This window comes from Monosiga brevicollis, genomic scaffold (assembly GCF_000002865.3).
Source record: "Monosiga brevicollis MX1 MONBRscaffold_23 genomic scaffold, whole genome shotgun sequence".
Taxonomy (NCBI): domain Eukaryota; class Choanoflagellata; order Craspedida; family Salpingoecidae; genus Monosiga; species Monosiga brevicollis.
Window position 1 is genome coordinate 409,148 of NW_001865060.1, and position 13,175 is coordinate 422,322.

Genomic DNA, 13,175 nt, shown 5'->3' on the forward strand with positions numbered 1-13,175 from the left:
CTCGGCAGCGGCAGACGACAAGACAGGCGGCAAACGGCCATAAGCCAAAAGGGGGCCAAGGTCAAAGAGTGGCAAACTTGAGATGGGACACCGTGTGTTTCGAAGACGAAACAAAATGCGAGACGTCGGAGAGAGAGAGAGATTTAGAGAGAGAGATTTAGAGAGAGAGAGAGAGAGGGAGATTTAGAGAGAGAGATTTAGAGAGAGAGATTTAGAGAGAGAGATGTAGAGAGGGAGAGAGATTTAAAGAGAGACAGAGAGACAGGGAGAGAGGGAGAGAGACAGTGACAGAGACAGAGAGACAGTGACAGACAGTGACAGAGCAGAGAGCTAAGAGGCAGAGAGACAAAGAGATAGAGACAGAGTGAGATAGGGTGAAACAAGGGATTTCGAAGCGGCGAGACAACATGACAGGTGATGACTGAGGAGACATAGAGTCGAGAACCGCTGCGAGACACGATGGTGCCGGGCGCAGCAAAGAACAGATGCAGTGGCGCATAGCGTGCAAGCACAAACATTGACATCCGACAAAGAAACCCTCCACGCTCTTCTTCCCTCAATCGCTCTCTCACCCCCTTCGGTTTTTTTTTTTAAGGGGTGTGTGTGGGGGGAGTGTAGGGGTTTGCTTTACAATGTCGTCCTGGTTAATATGACGGGATGGGGCAGCCCTTGTACGCCTGAATTGATGAATGGTGGCAGTGCCTCTTTTGACTTTCCTTCGCGAGCTATCATTCTTCCGGCTGAAACTGGTCAGTGGCCGACGAGATGAACGACAGGAGCTTTGGACACGCTCAGCGTCTGACGAGGCCATGTTTCAGGGGGCGGGCGACAGGCAGGGTCGTCCACCGTCCCTCCCACGTTGGCCCGAAGCGACATCCTCGCAAAGCTCTCAGGTTTCGGGGAATTATTAGGGGGTTTCTGGGTCGACCCGCCCCTGCCGTGGCGCCGGATGCTCGGGACGTCAGGCGTCGAGATGTGTGGCGAAACGCCGCACCCCAGATGGAAGAGCTGACTGGGGTCAGGGCTCGACCACCTCCACAAAACTGCCCCACCCACAAAAACAATGCACGAAGCGGTGTATGTGGGTCTTGGTACTGAGGCCACCCATGGGGTCATGGCTGTTGGTGTCAAGCTGTTGTCGTGTTGGGCTGTGGGGCGCGAGTAATCCGCTTTAACTCAACGGTATGGGGTGGTTGTGGGCATGATAAGCCTTCGAGCTTATCTAGTCGTCGTAGCGTTGACGCGCTTACCCACAGCCCCCTTTGAGTGCAGAATTAAAAGGGGGTGACGCAGATGGCGTCACGGACAAAGTAGGAAGGGTGAGCATGAGGTCCGGTTTGGAAAATGATTCATGGGATATGGCAGCGGGGGGCAGACGGGGGAGGGGGGATTGAGGCAGGGGGCGGCAAAGGGAGCAGTGGAGGCAGGAGGTGAAGAGATGCTCTGAAGCTTGTTGCTGACGGCTCTGGTTACGCTCAACAACATGCACGTTGTGCTCGTGCACAGCCCCACAGCCGGAACAGGAAATTGTCACTTTGTTCGCGTTCTGTTGAAGCTGCTACCACGTGATACTGTTGCGGGAGCCAATGTGGAGCCGTTACGTTGTCTGACAAATGTGAATAGATTTACGCATGTTTTCCATCCGGGATCGATTCACCAGCTTGCACCATGTGTCGACGTCATTTGTTCCTTCAAGGCAGTTCCACGTTGACAAGTGGCCAACACCAAGCCCCCTCCATTCTCAACTACCACCCACATGACACCTTGTGAATAGACTCCTCTAATGTAAAATACCACCCCAGCACATGTAGACCCCACTGACGTTTCGCCCCTCTCTGACGTAAGAGAGAGAGAGAGTTTGAGAGAGAGAGTAAGAGAGAGAAGAGAGAGAGAAGAGAGAGCGAGAGAGAAGAGAAAGAGAGAAGAGAGAAAGAGAGAGAAGAGAGAGAGAGAGAGAGGCAGGCTCTTTGATATTTTCTTCTTCTTCCTTCTTCTTCTTCTTCTTCTTCTTCTTCTTCTTTCTTTTGTGTTTTTTGTTTTGTTTTTTGGTTTTTGCTTTTGGGCTGGCTTTGCTGCCTTGAAGATTTGGCAGCCGGCTGCCGTTTTGCTCGACAGAGCAAACGTGCTTCTTGCACCAGCCCAACATTGACACGCAAACGCATTTGATTGCATTTGTTTGAGCATCGCACTCCGTTGCCTTCACCTTCAAAATTTCTGTTTTATATCTTTAAGTTTGCATAATATCCAGCCCGTATTTTTGTTTGCCCGTTTATGAATGGCAGCGACCGTCGTCAAGCCCCGCCCTTTCAATCCCTTGGCGGCCTTGTTTCTCCCGTGTTAGCTTTGCCCCGAATGTTTACATAGCTTGCCAGCCTCTTGGCGCTGTTGTTGTTCTGAAGAAGATTTACCCTTTCTTGTATCGCAAAGAAGAAGGCGATACATTGAAGAAATAATAATACAAAGAAGAAGAATCCCCCTCTCCCCGTCTTGTTGCTCCGTCGACCAAGGCCCCCTTGCCTGGTCGCCGTCCCGCTTCAATACATTTCGAGGTCACCTTAGCTGGTTGCCCTCGTGACTCGCGTTTGTTCTCTTGATTGAGCTACACATTCGCTTCCTTGACATTTCCAAGGGTTTGCCCTTGACGAACTCGTCGACAAGGCTTTTTTTTTTCCAACGCAACACAACGTTACGCTTTTTGTTGCTTTTGTTGCGAACAATTTTCTTGAGCCCCTTTGTCCAAATCGCCCCCAACCTTCTCCTCTCGACCCCTGGAAACGGAGCTGCACGGCCATCAACAACTCGTTCTCGCCGCCACCGCCGCCCTTGCGCCAGCAACATGGTCAACTAAAGAAGTATCATTGCCAATTTGCCCTTTTGTAGCTGCTGCTGCTGCCGCCATTGCCCCAACGTGTTCTGTCGATCCCCTGTACCTTGATCCCGCCATCATGCGTGGTATGTCTTCGTTGTGCCGCGCTCGTCCGTGTCGGGCAAATCATCCGCCCGTTCAGGTGCAGGGTGGTTTACCAATGCCTTAGTCGCTCTTCAAACCTGGCCTCACCATTGGCTCTCCTGCTTTACTGTCTCTGCTTGTGCGTGCTTCAGCTGTCATGCCGTCTTTTGCATCAGTCGTGGCTGGCCGCGACGGCGAGGTCTGTGTTCCTGCCGAAGTATCCAAGTTTGAGCCCATGCCCGACCTGATCCACGTGGCCGGTGCAAGTGCCTTGCCTGGCCCTGTCCTCGCAGCTCCAGCCCCCAGCCTGTCCACCGGCCCCACCTTTTGCAATGTCCTTGAAACTCCCGCCCCCGTGGTCGCTCAGCAGCGAATCCCGCCTGCCCGTCATGCGGGACCCTCCTCCATGCCACCGCAAAACAACATCCCCGAGCCGGGCATCATGGCCATGGTCCCAAGCCACACTCCTAGTCGCTCTTCCCATGAACTTGAAGACGTGGCTCGTCTTGCCCTGCTCAAAGAGCAGCTAGCCGCGGTCCCCACCGACGATATGCTCACCGGTGTGGCCATGCTCATGGATCAGCTGGCTCTCAGCACTCAAGCCAATCCCTTTATTCCTACAAAGTTTGATGCACCGGCCCCACTCAACGCCCCCCTGAGTGTCTTTATCAGCCAGATTGTCAACTACCGCCTTTGCTCCCGCGAATGCACTGTTTTGGCTCTGGTATACGGACAACGCCTCTTGCAGCGTTACCCTTCGCTGGTCATTGACAGCCGCAACGTACATCGCATCTTCCTCATCGCCATTATGCTGGCCTCCAAGTTGATTGATGATCGCTATTGTCGCAACACGTACTATGCTGCCGTGGGTGGTCTCACCGTGGCCGATCTGAATCGCCTCGAGATGGAGTTTTGCTTTCTCATGGGATTTGACCTTTGTGTCTCTCTGGATGAGTTTCGCGAGGTCTGTCAGACTTTTATGTGGCGCCTGCAGCAACATCAGCTTGTCAATTGCCGCATTCCCCGGGAAGTTCCCGGCGGTATCCCATCACCCCCGGGTCTCGACTTGCTCGGTGCTACCACGACCGGTGATTATGTCCCGTGTCCCATGCCGGTACCCCTCAAGACTATGGCCTCTTCCTTGCAACCCTCGGGCTGGGGCAATCTTCTCGTGGATGATGCTGGCTACCCACAGACAGATGTCGACAGCTCCCGTCAGCATTTTCCCCTTTACCAACCACACCCACTCCAGCAAGTTCAGCAACAGCCACAACAGCCTCAACAGCCACAACAACAATCATTGCTTGTACCCTTGATGGGACACGTTTTGGCGCGCTCGTCCTGCACGTGGCCCACACCTGCGTTGATGCGCGACCCATACGGTGGTGCCCCGCGCATGGCCGTTGTCGGCGCTTCGGCCGTACCCCCTTTGCTGGCAACTGCACCGGGATCAGTGGCCCGCATTCCTCCTTCCAGTGTGTCTTTGCACCAAGCCTGGGTTCCGGTCAACGGCTGGCACGTTGCCCCACAAGCCATGGTGGGCTGTCCCTTGCCAACGGCCTAAGGGTTGGAGTTTGTTCTCCGATGCCCCCCTTTTTCCTTTGTGGTTGAGTGCCCCAGCGTTTATCGACCCTTGTGGATAGCATCCTTGTCTTAAATGAGTGTTTGTTGTTGTGTTTACGTCTGCGAAATCGGTTTCGCGGCTAGTGTGCTCGAGTCACGTGGGGCTCTCTCTCCCTCTTGTCTGGGTGCATCATCTTTCACGATGGTGCCCACCTCTTTTCCTGATGTTCATAACTGTGCACCATCGTGTTCTTATATATATCGCATTTTTGCCCAGACATTTGCATCATCTCCTTTGCTGTTCAAGGAGTGTCTATTGTTTCCAACTCAGCCGCTTGTGGCTAAATTGCGTCGTATTCATCGACAACGCTTTTTTTTTTTTTTTTTTTTTTTTTTCATCTTTTTTTTTTCCCCCCCTTTCAAATGCCTCTTTTTTTTTTTCCGCTTGACTGTTTCCATTCACTTCAGTGTGAGTATATTGCTTTGGGCACTTGTCGTGTCACTTGGCAGTATTCCGCTGCCTTGATGCATTCTCACCTTTTGGGGAGATGGTTTCATCCTTTTTCTTGTTATTCTGCTGATGTACAAAGAATTAACAAGTCAATCTGAAAGTCATCTTATCACCACATACATACATGATGCGGCTTTTCAATTTCAGAAACGGCCATGGGCTGTGTCAGACACACGGCAATGATGTAAGTCAGTTAAAACCATGTCCTCAGAAGGAGCTGGGATGGAGGCAGATGGGCTGAATCCGAGCGCTTAGCACTGGGAGTCACCCGGGCATCGCAGCTTCCGCGTGGCGTATGCTGGCAGGGTGATGCAAGAGCGGGGTCTTGCTTAGACGGATTCAAATTCAGACTGCCAACGCTTGTATCGGTCCTGTAGACCTGACGCCGATGGCTTGGTGGTAGCGATGGCTGCCAGCACATCCTCGGTCACAACGGGGTCAAGGGTAGCATTTCGCAGCGGCTCGGCGTTGCCTGACTCCAACATATCAAAAATCTTTCGCACGGGTCGCATGGCCGCTTCCTTGCATACCAATCGAATGTCCGATCCAGAATAACTATGCAGCGACGGAGGAAAGACCAACCTGACGTGAGACACTCTTTTCAAAGGCAGAAGTGCAAACACACAAACATTTTCGCACAGATACATGAACGGACAGACACAAAGGCATGCGCATTTTCATACCCCTCTGTGGCCTGTGCAGCACGGGCATATTCCACATCAGCTCGCAGCATGACACCATCCTCCTCATCCGTCACGGTGACATCAGGCAGATGATGCCGGAACATGGCCTCGCGTGCGCTCTGGGTCGGTAGGTCGACCAGAATACGTTTTTCCAGTCGCCGCAGCATGGCCGGATCCAGTTCCCAGGGTAGGTTCGAAGCACCAAGCACGAAAACCAGATCATCGCTCTTGCTAAGTCCGTCCATTTGCATGAGAAGCTCTGTTTTCATGCGCCGGCTGCCCTCGTGATCGCTCGAGCCACCTGCGGTCGAGCAAAAGCCAAGGAGGCAAACACGCGTGAGCAACACGCGCGAGCAACACGCGCGAGCACGATCAAGATGCCAGGAGATGTGGCGACCGTGCAGGCGGCGCTTGCCTTCGCCACCATCACGGGTGGACATGATCGAGTCCAGCTCATCCAGGAAAATGGTCGAGGGGGCATGGTACCTTGCGAGTTCAAAAAGAACGCGCACCTGTGGACAACAAATCAGAGACGAGAACATCAAGTATTCCGTGCCTGTTTGGCACGCCTTGAGGCGTTGCGAGCGAAGCGACATACCAGTTTTTCCGAGTCGCCGCGCCATTTGCTAACAATGGAAGAAGATGAAATGTTGAAAAAGGTAGTCTGGCATTCAGTGGCAATGGCCTTGGCCAGCATGGTTTTGCCGGTTCCCGGGGGGCCATAAAGCAACAGGCCTTTCCATGGGGACAGGATGCCGCGAAAGAGTTGCGGGTATCGAATGGGATAAACGACGGCTTCCTTGACCAGCTTGCACGCCTTGTCCAATCCAATAATGTCGGTCCACCTTACGTTGGGATTTTGGGAGTAGATATCTCGGCTAATAACGTTGGCCAGGTCGCGCATTTGACCCGTGTAGCCAAAGCCAGCGATTGGCTTCAGTAGTTTGTCGTCATGGTGGTTGTAACCATCAAGAGCTTCACGTGTAGCGTGTTGAACGGCATCTGCCAGCTGAGACTTGACATCAATCACCTAAACGGGTTCACAGGCACGTCGGCCACCGGATAGAAACGTAAGTGGCCCCTGCAATCTCTTTTTCAGTGTGCAGCACCCAGGCCCAGAGCTTTGCAGGTGTGGAAGGTTGCTACCAGTGAGCTGGATTGTGTGTGTGTGTGTGTGTGTGTGTGTGTGTGTGTGTGTGTGCGGACACGAAGAAGGTCTCTCTCTACCTGAGGGCGACTCTTGGTTCCGGCTCGACCACCCGCCGGTTGGGCGACGGAGGTGGCCTGGACGGCCAGGTCCAGGTCTGGTAATATGCCATTGTCGGAGCCGCCCGTGGCATCTGGTGTGCGAACGGGGCGACCTCCACTACGGCGGGTGCTAGGAGGCAATGGTTTGACACCGTTGGCAGCGGAGGCAAGGGTGGCGCCGGCACCATTGCCACTGCTGTTGCCTTGGCGTCGCATGGTTGATTCTGGACGCCGACGTCCCCCGCCGCCGCTGCCACCCGATCCCGCACCACTGCCCGACCCGATGCCGGGAGGGCTCTCAACGCGAGGTAGAGATGGTCCGCCTCCAGTTGATCCAGCTCCAGTCGAGGCTGGCGAAGCAGACTGACGCATTTTATTGGCGGCCTTTTTGGCCTGAAGCCGACCCGGTCGCAGCTCTGCGCTGGTTGGGGCTTGCTTCTTGATGAGTTTTGGGGCACGGCCAAACTTAATCTTGTAAAAGGCTTCAAACTCTTGGACAATGCTAATGAGGTCGATGTTGTCACAGACGGTAAACCGCCCCGAGCTCACACCGGCCTCGGCCTCGAGCGCAGCGGCCGTTTCCACATAGCTGTGCATTTGCAGGTGATGAAGCATGAGCACGATGATGTTCCGCTTCAGCGTCTCTGTCCGTGCCTCCTCGGCCAGGCGTGCCTCATTGGCTGTTTTGATCTTGATGTAGCTCAGCTCTTCCGTCATGACGCCGGTCGTCTTGCTTCCAAACCCCGCCACCAGCACAACACGCTCCCGGGCCAGATATGCCAAGTCGCTAGAGCAGGAAAAAAAAACCCCCCCAAAACGGAAGAGATATCGATGAAAGATGACGCTATCCTTGTATTTTTCGCACAGGTATAGGGGATGGGTGTGAAGCGCAGTCCAAGCGCAGTCTGAGCGCAGTCCAAGCGCAGTCTGAGCGCAGTCCAAGCGCAGTCAAGTCAAGAGCGTGGTCGAGAGAGGCGAGCGCCGCAAGTGATCAGCTCTCTCTCGCTCTCTCTCTCTCTCTCTCAAGCTCTCTCTCTGTCCCTCTCTCTCTCTCTCTCTCTCTCTCAAGCTCTCTCTCTCTCTCTCTCTCTCTCTCTCTCTCTCAAGCTCTCTCTCTCTCTCTCAAGCTCTCTCTCTCTCTCTCAAGCTCTCTCTCTCTCTCTCAAGCTCTCTCTCAAGCTCTCTCTCTCTCAAGCTCTCTCTCGTTGTCAACGACGCTTCAAGTATTTTGTCTGACATTTATCTAATTTATCTGACATCTGAGTGGTGATCCAGCAAAGTCGCACTTATGGTAGCAAAATATTGATCAACTTACTCGAAATAAAGACTTATAGAAGATTTATTAATGTTTGTAATCCTGGTTTATGTATTAATATGTGGACTTGATGATCGGTAAATCAAAGAAGTTGTGGTGAAGTTCTGTATTTATTGCACCTTGCAAGGTGAGTGACATGGCACGGGCTCCACTGCGTGTGTGTGTGTGTGTGTGTGTGTGTGTGTGTGTGTGTGTGTGTGTGTGTGTGCCGGCAGCTCGCTCGCTCGGACCAGACCTTGGATCCCTTCTCGAGCTTTGGGTGGCACGATGCTGGTGGGGCAGTGTGTGTGTGTGTGTGTGTGTGTGTGAGGGGGAGGGAGAGAGCGGGGCAAGGATAGAAGAGGGAAAAGTGCCAAAGGGTGGCGTCGTGAGGTGAGCTGGGAAATTACTTGACGTGGACTGCAACAGTGGATGCGTTCATGACGGCACATGACGCCAACCTGCTGCTGCTGCTGCTGCTGCTGCTGCTGCTGCTGCGTTCAGGGTGTGAAGGTCCTCACTCTCCTTTGAGCCAGTTTTCCGCAGACTGGCAATCGGGCGGTCGAGGCTGTTTGATTGTACCTCTTTCCTTTTCCTTTTCCTTTTTTTTTTTGTGCTTGTGCCACCTCATTGGCTGGGCTGGTTGCGCTTGCCAGAGTTGGCCGCCATCATGTTCACGGGCATCATTGAAGAGATCACTGACCTCCAATTCGATCAGGGTTCGTTCGTCGTCTGGTTTGGCTCCAACTAGGCGGGAAGGTCGTCCTGCTCCAGCTCATAATGCCCCAATGCACGTGCTGCAGAGGTCACTTTGTGGGATGGCAGTCAAGGTCAAGGCACCGTTTTAACGGTGCGCTGCCAGCGGGCGCTGGAGGGCGCCTATCTGGGCTGCAGCATTGCCGTGAATGGTGTCTGCCTCACGGTTGTGACCATGAACCCCGAGGCCGAAGGTAGTGCCGCTGGCACCTTTGTCGTCAACCTGGCTCCTGAAACACTGCGCCGCTCCAATTTGGCCCAGCTGCGCATGGGTGACGGTGTCAACCTTGAGCGAGCCATGTTGGCGACCGATCGTAATAGTGGACACATGGTGCAGGGCCATGTCGATGCTACGGGCCGCGTCGTACGCCGCTATCGCGAGGGAGACTCGTTGTGGATCCATGTGCAAACCGACGCCCATCTTATTGCCCACATCGTTGAAAAGGGGTTCATCGCCGTGGATGGCACTTCTCTCACCGTCTGCGAGGTCGACCGTTCTGCCCACACATTCTCGTTCATGCTCATCCCGCACACACAAAGTGCCGTGGTCATTCCACGTCGACAAATTGGCCACGAAGTCAACCTAGAGGTGGACGTCGTTGCCAAGTATGTGGCGGCCAGTATGCAGGGCTTTGAGGCTCGCCTAGCAGCCCTGGAGCTGGCTCGCGGTGCCGATTCCACGACTCCCAACCCCGCCGCGACAGCAGCTACTACCCCGGCCGCCCCTCAGACGCACCAGTCAGTGATTCCAGGGATGACTGCAGTCACGGCCATGCAAACATCCGCCACGGGTGACGAGGAAATCCAGGAGATTCAGCGCCAGGGCAAGACTGTTCATGGTGAAGGCCTGTCTGTACCCGACCTGCCGCGCGAGCTCGCTCAACATTGCCGCATTGGCGTGGTGTACACTTGCTGGCATCCGGAGCTCATTAACGCCCTCCGCGATAACACGCGCGAGCAGCTCGTTGCCAAAGGCGTGCTTCCAGAGAACATTGTTGAGGCAGGTTCATGTTTCGTCGCCTTGTCCGTGCTCGCGCCTGCCCTTGCTGTGCGACATGTATTCATGTTCACTTTGCTGTAGATGGCCTGCCCAGGGTCGTATGAGCTCCCGTACGCCGCCCGTTGTCTCAAACATAAGACCTCGGGGCTGTCCGCCATCATCTGCATCGGCATCCTCATCAAGGGCGGAACCATTCATATGGAGGTGCGTGTTCCATGAAGCTCTCGGTGCATGAAGACATCACCGCTTCTGATACACGTGAAAATGTGTGCTTTGTCTTTGTTTCTGCTTGGATAGGTCATTGCTAATGCGGTCAGCTCGCAAATCATGGAGCTGCAGTTTCAGCTCAAAATACCGGTTATCTTCGGCGTCCTCACAGTCATGAGCCTTGAGCAAGCAGCAGAACGTGCACACAGCTCGCTCGGTGCCTCGTGGGCCAACTCAGCGCTGGCCATGGTCAACATCGATCAAGAGGTGCGTCTTAGACTCGCGTCCGCGGAGCAAATCAGGAGGAATCGTGAGGTCCAATAGCGGACGCCAGGATAATTGAGAGACGTGTGAGTTGAAACGTAGAGCTTGGTAAATGCTGCGCGCCTGATGGGGGGACAGAGTAGAAAACATTTCTTGTCGATTACAAAGAAAATATCAACGAGAGTCTAGAAAAGAGCACCCTGTCCTCAAGTGCCAAGAACGGCAAAGCGACAGGCCAGCCATGACTCATCACGGGCGGATACAACATGGAAACACCAGGCAAAGCGCCCCGCCCTAGGCAAACAGTGGTAAAAAAATCGTGGCGGGTCGCGCGGCGGCCCATGCCAACGACGAGCCAAGCGAGGCCTGGATGAGAACCTCGTGCCCGTGGGGTAGAGAAGGCATGCTTCTAACATCTATTTGGCCTCGCTCGTGGCTGATGGGCCTAGTGCTTGGCGGATGAGGGCCTTGCGATCATCGGAGAGGTTGCGGGGAAACTCGGTGTGAAACTCCAAAACCAGGTTGCCGCGCTGGCCTGGCAACTTGGTAATGGGCATACCCTCGCCTGCCACCACCTTTTGAAAGCCGGGTTTGATCACGTCATTGATGGGAATGCTCAACTTGCGGCCATCTGAAGAACACGCAAGCATGAGAAAAGGTGGGCATCAGTCTTGTCCTAATCACAGCGAACAAGTGTCGGTGGGGTCAAGGCACGATGCGAAACCATACCTAGCGTCAAGAGTTCGACAATGCAGCCACAGAGGGCTTCAACTAGGGTGATATGGGTAGTGTGCACCAGATCGTTGCCGCGGCGCTTGAAGCGGGGATGGTCCAGGTACTTGATCACAAAGACGACATCAGCTGGGATGTTGTTGGGTCCTTGATCGCCTTCCTTGGGGAAGGTGATCTTGGTGCCCTCACGCCACCCAGGCTTGACCTTGACCGTCAAGATCTTTTCCTTGGTCAGTGTAGTATGTCCATCGTCGTTCAGTACCTGTGATGGTCCAGATGGATTGACAAGACGAGACGAGGCAAGGCAAGCAGCACCATTCATGATCAGTACTGACGCCGTGGCCATTGGATGGGAGAAAAAAAAAAAAAAACAGGGCACGAGACATACCGTGCGAGAGATGCGCATTTTCTTGACGCAGCCACGATAGACTTCTTCCATGGTCAAATACAACGGTTGCTCGATGGCGGGGTCCTGTTTGCGGTGCAGCTGCTGTGCTAGGCTCGGCTTGGGCCCAAAGCCAAACTCATCATTGGGAGCAAACATATCTGCAAAGCCAGCCAAGCCCAAGTGAGAAGAGAAAGAAGAAAACATGCGGGGCAGTCCCCTGTGCAAACAACGCCAATACCAGACATCTGTGCGACTGGCTGGGAGGTCTCGTCATGGGTGGTTCTTAAACAAACAATGTACCTTGATAGGGATTGTCGGTGCCGAAGAACTCGCGAAAGACGGCATCGGCATCTCCATGAAACACATAGGGCTCAGTAAAGCCCTCGTAGCCTTGCGGGGCGCCATCACGGAGTCCTTCTTCGCCAAAGTTGTCAAAGACAGCCCGCAGCTTGGCTACAAAGTGAGGCGTCAGAGGTCAGCGGTTGAATGCAGTGCTGCTTGCTATCATCTCCCTGTGGTTTTGGTCAAGTTGCATTATTATCTCGATGCGCAAGCCATACCTGAACTGAGCACGACATAGGCTTCTGCCACTTGCTGGAATTTGGACGGTGCGTCACCGCTCGGGTTGCGATCTGGATGGTACTCGAGCGCCAGTCGTCGATACCTGCGTCCCACACGGAACAGCAATGAGAACGTCGCCAAAGACAGCCTCGGCACGCGCGCGTCCCAGGCAACGTTGGCCGCGTGGCTTGATTTCAGAGTTTGGGAAAAGGAGACAGAGCGCAGGGGACGTACGCATCCTGAATCTGGTTGACAGAGGCGCTTTGCTTAAGGCCAAGCACGTCGTAGTAGTCCGACTTCATTGTGTTGGTGGATGGTGAAGCGCAAAGCCCAGCCGACCTCAAATGGTCCCGAAAGCCCAAGCCTCCTCTTTAGCACAATTTCTGTGCACACGCAGTCCCCACCAACCAGCACAGGCGTCCAAAGCGGCAACGGGCAAGAGGCAGTCAGCAGCGGCAGAGCAGTCGAGAAAACTTCAGGCACGAAGGAGAGCCAACTGTAAATGTGTGTGTGTGTGTGTGTGTGTGTGTGTGTGTGTGTTGGTTTCGGTTACCAAGGGAGAATATCAAAGTGTGACACTTATCATAGTTTTATTTGATGTGTCGATTTTGATCGCAATGAAGCCCCAGGTGCTGATACTGCCTCCAATAAAGCCTCAGGTGCTGGTACTGAAGACTCAGGTGCTGGTACTGTCTGCAATGAAGCCTCAGATGCTGGTGCTGGTACTACCTGGACGCACCTCCTCAAGCCAGTCCTGGATCAACAGAGGGGAGGGGCGGGGGCAGAGTGATGAGCAATGTGCAAATTCAGGCAACAGCAGCAGAGCAAATTCGGCTACTCGTTGATACATGTTGGATTGCACGATGGGAAACCCGAGTGAGGACGTACCGGCTCAATGATGCAACAGCCGCGCATAAAGCTCTTGGTTGTTTGAACCAGCTCGTGAAAGAGCAGGCACTGTGGAGCGGGTCGGAGTCCGTGCAGCGATGACGATGGATGGATCCGGACAGATTGATGG

The 13,175-nt window shown here is 54.1% G+C and overlaps 6 protein-coding genes across 6 annotated transcripts in view; 2 read left to right on the forward strand and 4 right to left on the reverse strand.

Annotated features, from left to right (window-relative positions):
• Nucleotides 1-1,780: 1,780 nt before the first annotated feature.
• MONBRDRAFT_28059 (uncharacterized protein) lies at nucleotides 1,781-2,146 on the reverse strand (the record flags this gene model as incomplete). Its single annotated transcript, XM_001748502.1, has 1 exon — nucleotides 1,781-2,146. One exon carries the CDS (start codon nucleotides 2,144-2,146, stop codon nucleotides 1,781-1,783), a length of 366 nt encoding a protein of 121 aa, XP_001748554.1.
• A 1,039-nt stretch (nucleotides 2,147-3,185) lies between these two features.
• On the forward strand, nucleotides 3,186-4,514 carry MONBRDRAFT_33719 (uncharacterized protein; the record flags this gene model as incomplete). Its single annotated transcript, XM_001748432.1, has 1 exon — nucleotides 3,186-4,514. The coding sequence occupies one exon, from the start codon at nucleotides 3,186-3,188 to the stop codon at nucleotides 4,512-4,514; it is 1,329 nt and encodes a 442-aa protein (XP_001748484.1).
• Nucleotides 4,515-5,126: 612 nt separating this feature from the next.
• Nucleotides 5,127-7,672, reverse strand: MONBRDRAFT_33720 (uncharacterized protein; the record flags this gene model as incomplete). The annotated part of the gene is made up of 5 exons (XM_001748503.1): nucleotides 5,127-5,579; nucleotides 5,708-6,008; nucleotides 6,105-6,219; nucleotides 6,306-6,737; nucleotides 6,935-7,672. The coding sequence occupies 5 exons, from the start codon at nucleotides 7,670-7,672 to the stop codon at nucleotides 5,354-5,356; spliced, it is 1,812 nt and encodes a 603-aa protein (XP_001748555.1). The 3' UTR covers nucleotides 5,127-5,353.
• Nucleotides 7,673-8,689: 1,017 nt separating this feature from the next.
• On the forward strand, nucleotides 8,690-10,570 carry MONBRDRAFT_38335 (uncharacterized protein; the record flags this gene model as incomplete). The annotated part of the gene is made up of 4 exons (XM_001748433.1): nucleotides 8,690-8,762; nucleotides 9,053-10,005; nucleotides 10,087-10,209; nucleotides 10,303-10,570. 4 exons carry the CDS (start codon nucleotides 8,690-8,692, stop codon nucleotides 10,534-10,536), a joined length of 1,383 nt encoding a protein of 460 aa, XP_001748485.1. The 3' UTR covers nucleotides 10,537-10,570.
• A 47-nt stretch (nucleotides 10,571-10,617) lies between these two features.
• On the reverse strand, nucleotides 10,618-12,626 carry MONBRDRAFT_38336 (uncharacterized protein). The gene is made up of 6 exons (XM_001748504.1): nucleotides 12,392-12,626; nucleotides 12,157-12,260; nucleotides 11,897-12,049; nucleotides 11,597-11,754; nucleotides 11,206-11,470; nucleotides 10,618-11,107 (listed from the first exon to the last, which is right to left on the reverse strand). The coding sequence occupies exons 1-6, from the start codon at nucleotides 12,457-12,459 to the stop codon at nucleotides 10,893-10,895; spliced, it is 963 nt and encodes a 320-aa protein (XP_001748556.1). The 5' UTR covers nucleotides 12,460-12,626; the 3' UTR covers nucleotides 10,618-10,892.
• A 237-nt stretch (nucleotides 12,627-12,863) lies between these two features.
• The window catches only part of MONBRDRAFT_33723 (uncharacterized protein), a gene marked incomplete at both ends in the record, with an annotated part of 4,565 nt that continues 4,253 nt past the window's right edge, over nucleotides 12,864-13,175 (reverse strand). Inside the window, 2 exons of the mRNA XM_001748505.1 lie at nucleotides 12,864-12,911; nucleotides 13,046-13,114. Of these exons, the coding sequence (XP_001748557.1) occupies nucleotides 12,864-12,911; nucleotides 13,046-13,114 (117 nt within the window). The remainder of the gene's footprint in view (nucleotides 12,912-13,045; nucleotides 13,115-13,175) is intronic.

Bases quoted from the DNA above. Each gene is read 5' to 3' on its own strand.
- MONBRDRAFT_38336 (XM_001748504.1), bottom strand. From the start codon at position 12,459: ATGAAGTCGGACTACTACGACGTGCTTGGCCTTAAGCAAAGCGCCTCT. The intron at 12,261-12,391 runs GTACGTCCCCTG...TGTGGGACGCAG, and splicing joins GTCAACCAGATTCAGGATGC to GTATCGACGACTGGCGCTCG. The intron at 11,108-11,205 runs GTATGGTTTCGC...CGTGTTCTTCAG, and splicing joins TGTCGAACTCTTGACGCTAG to ATGGCCGCAAGTTGAGCATT.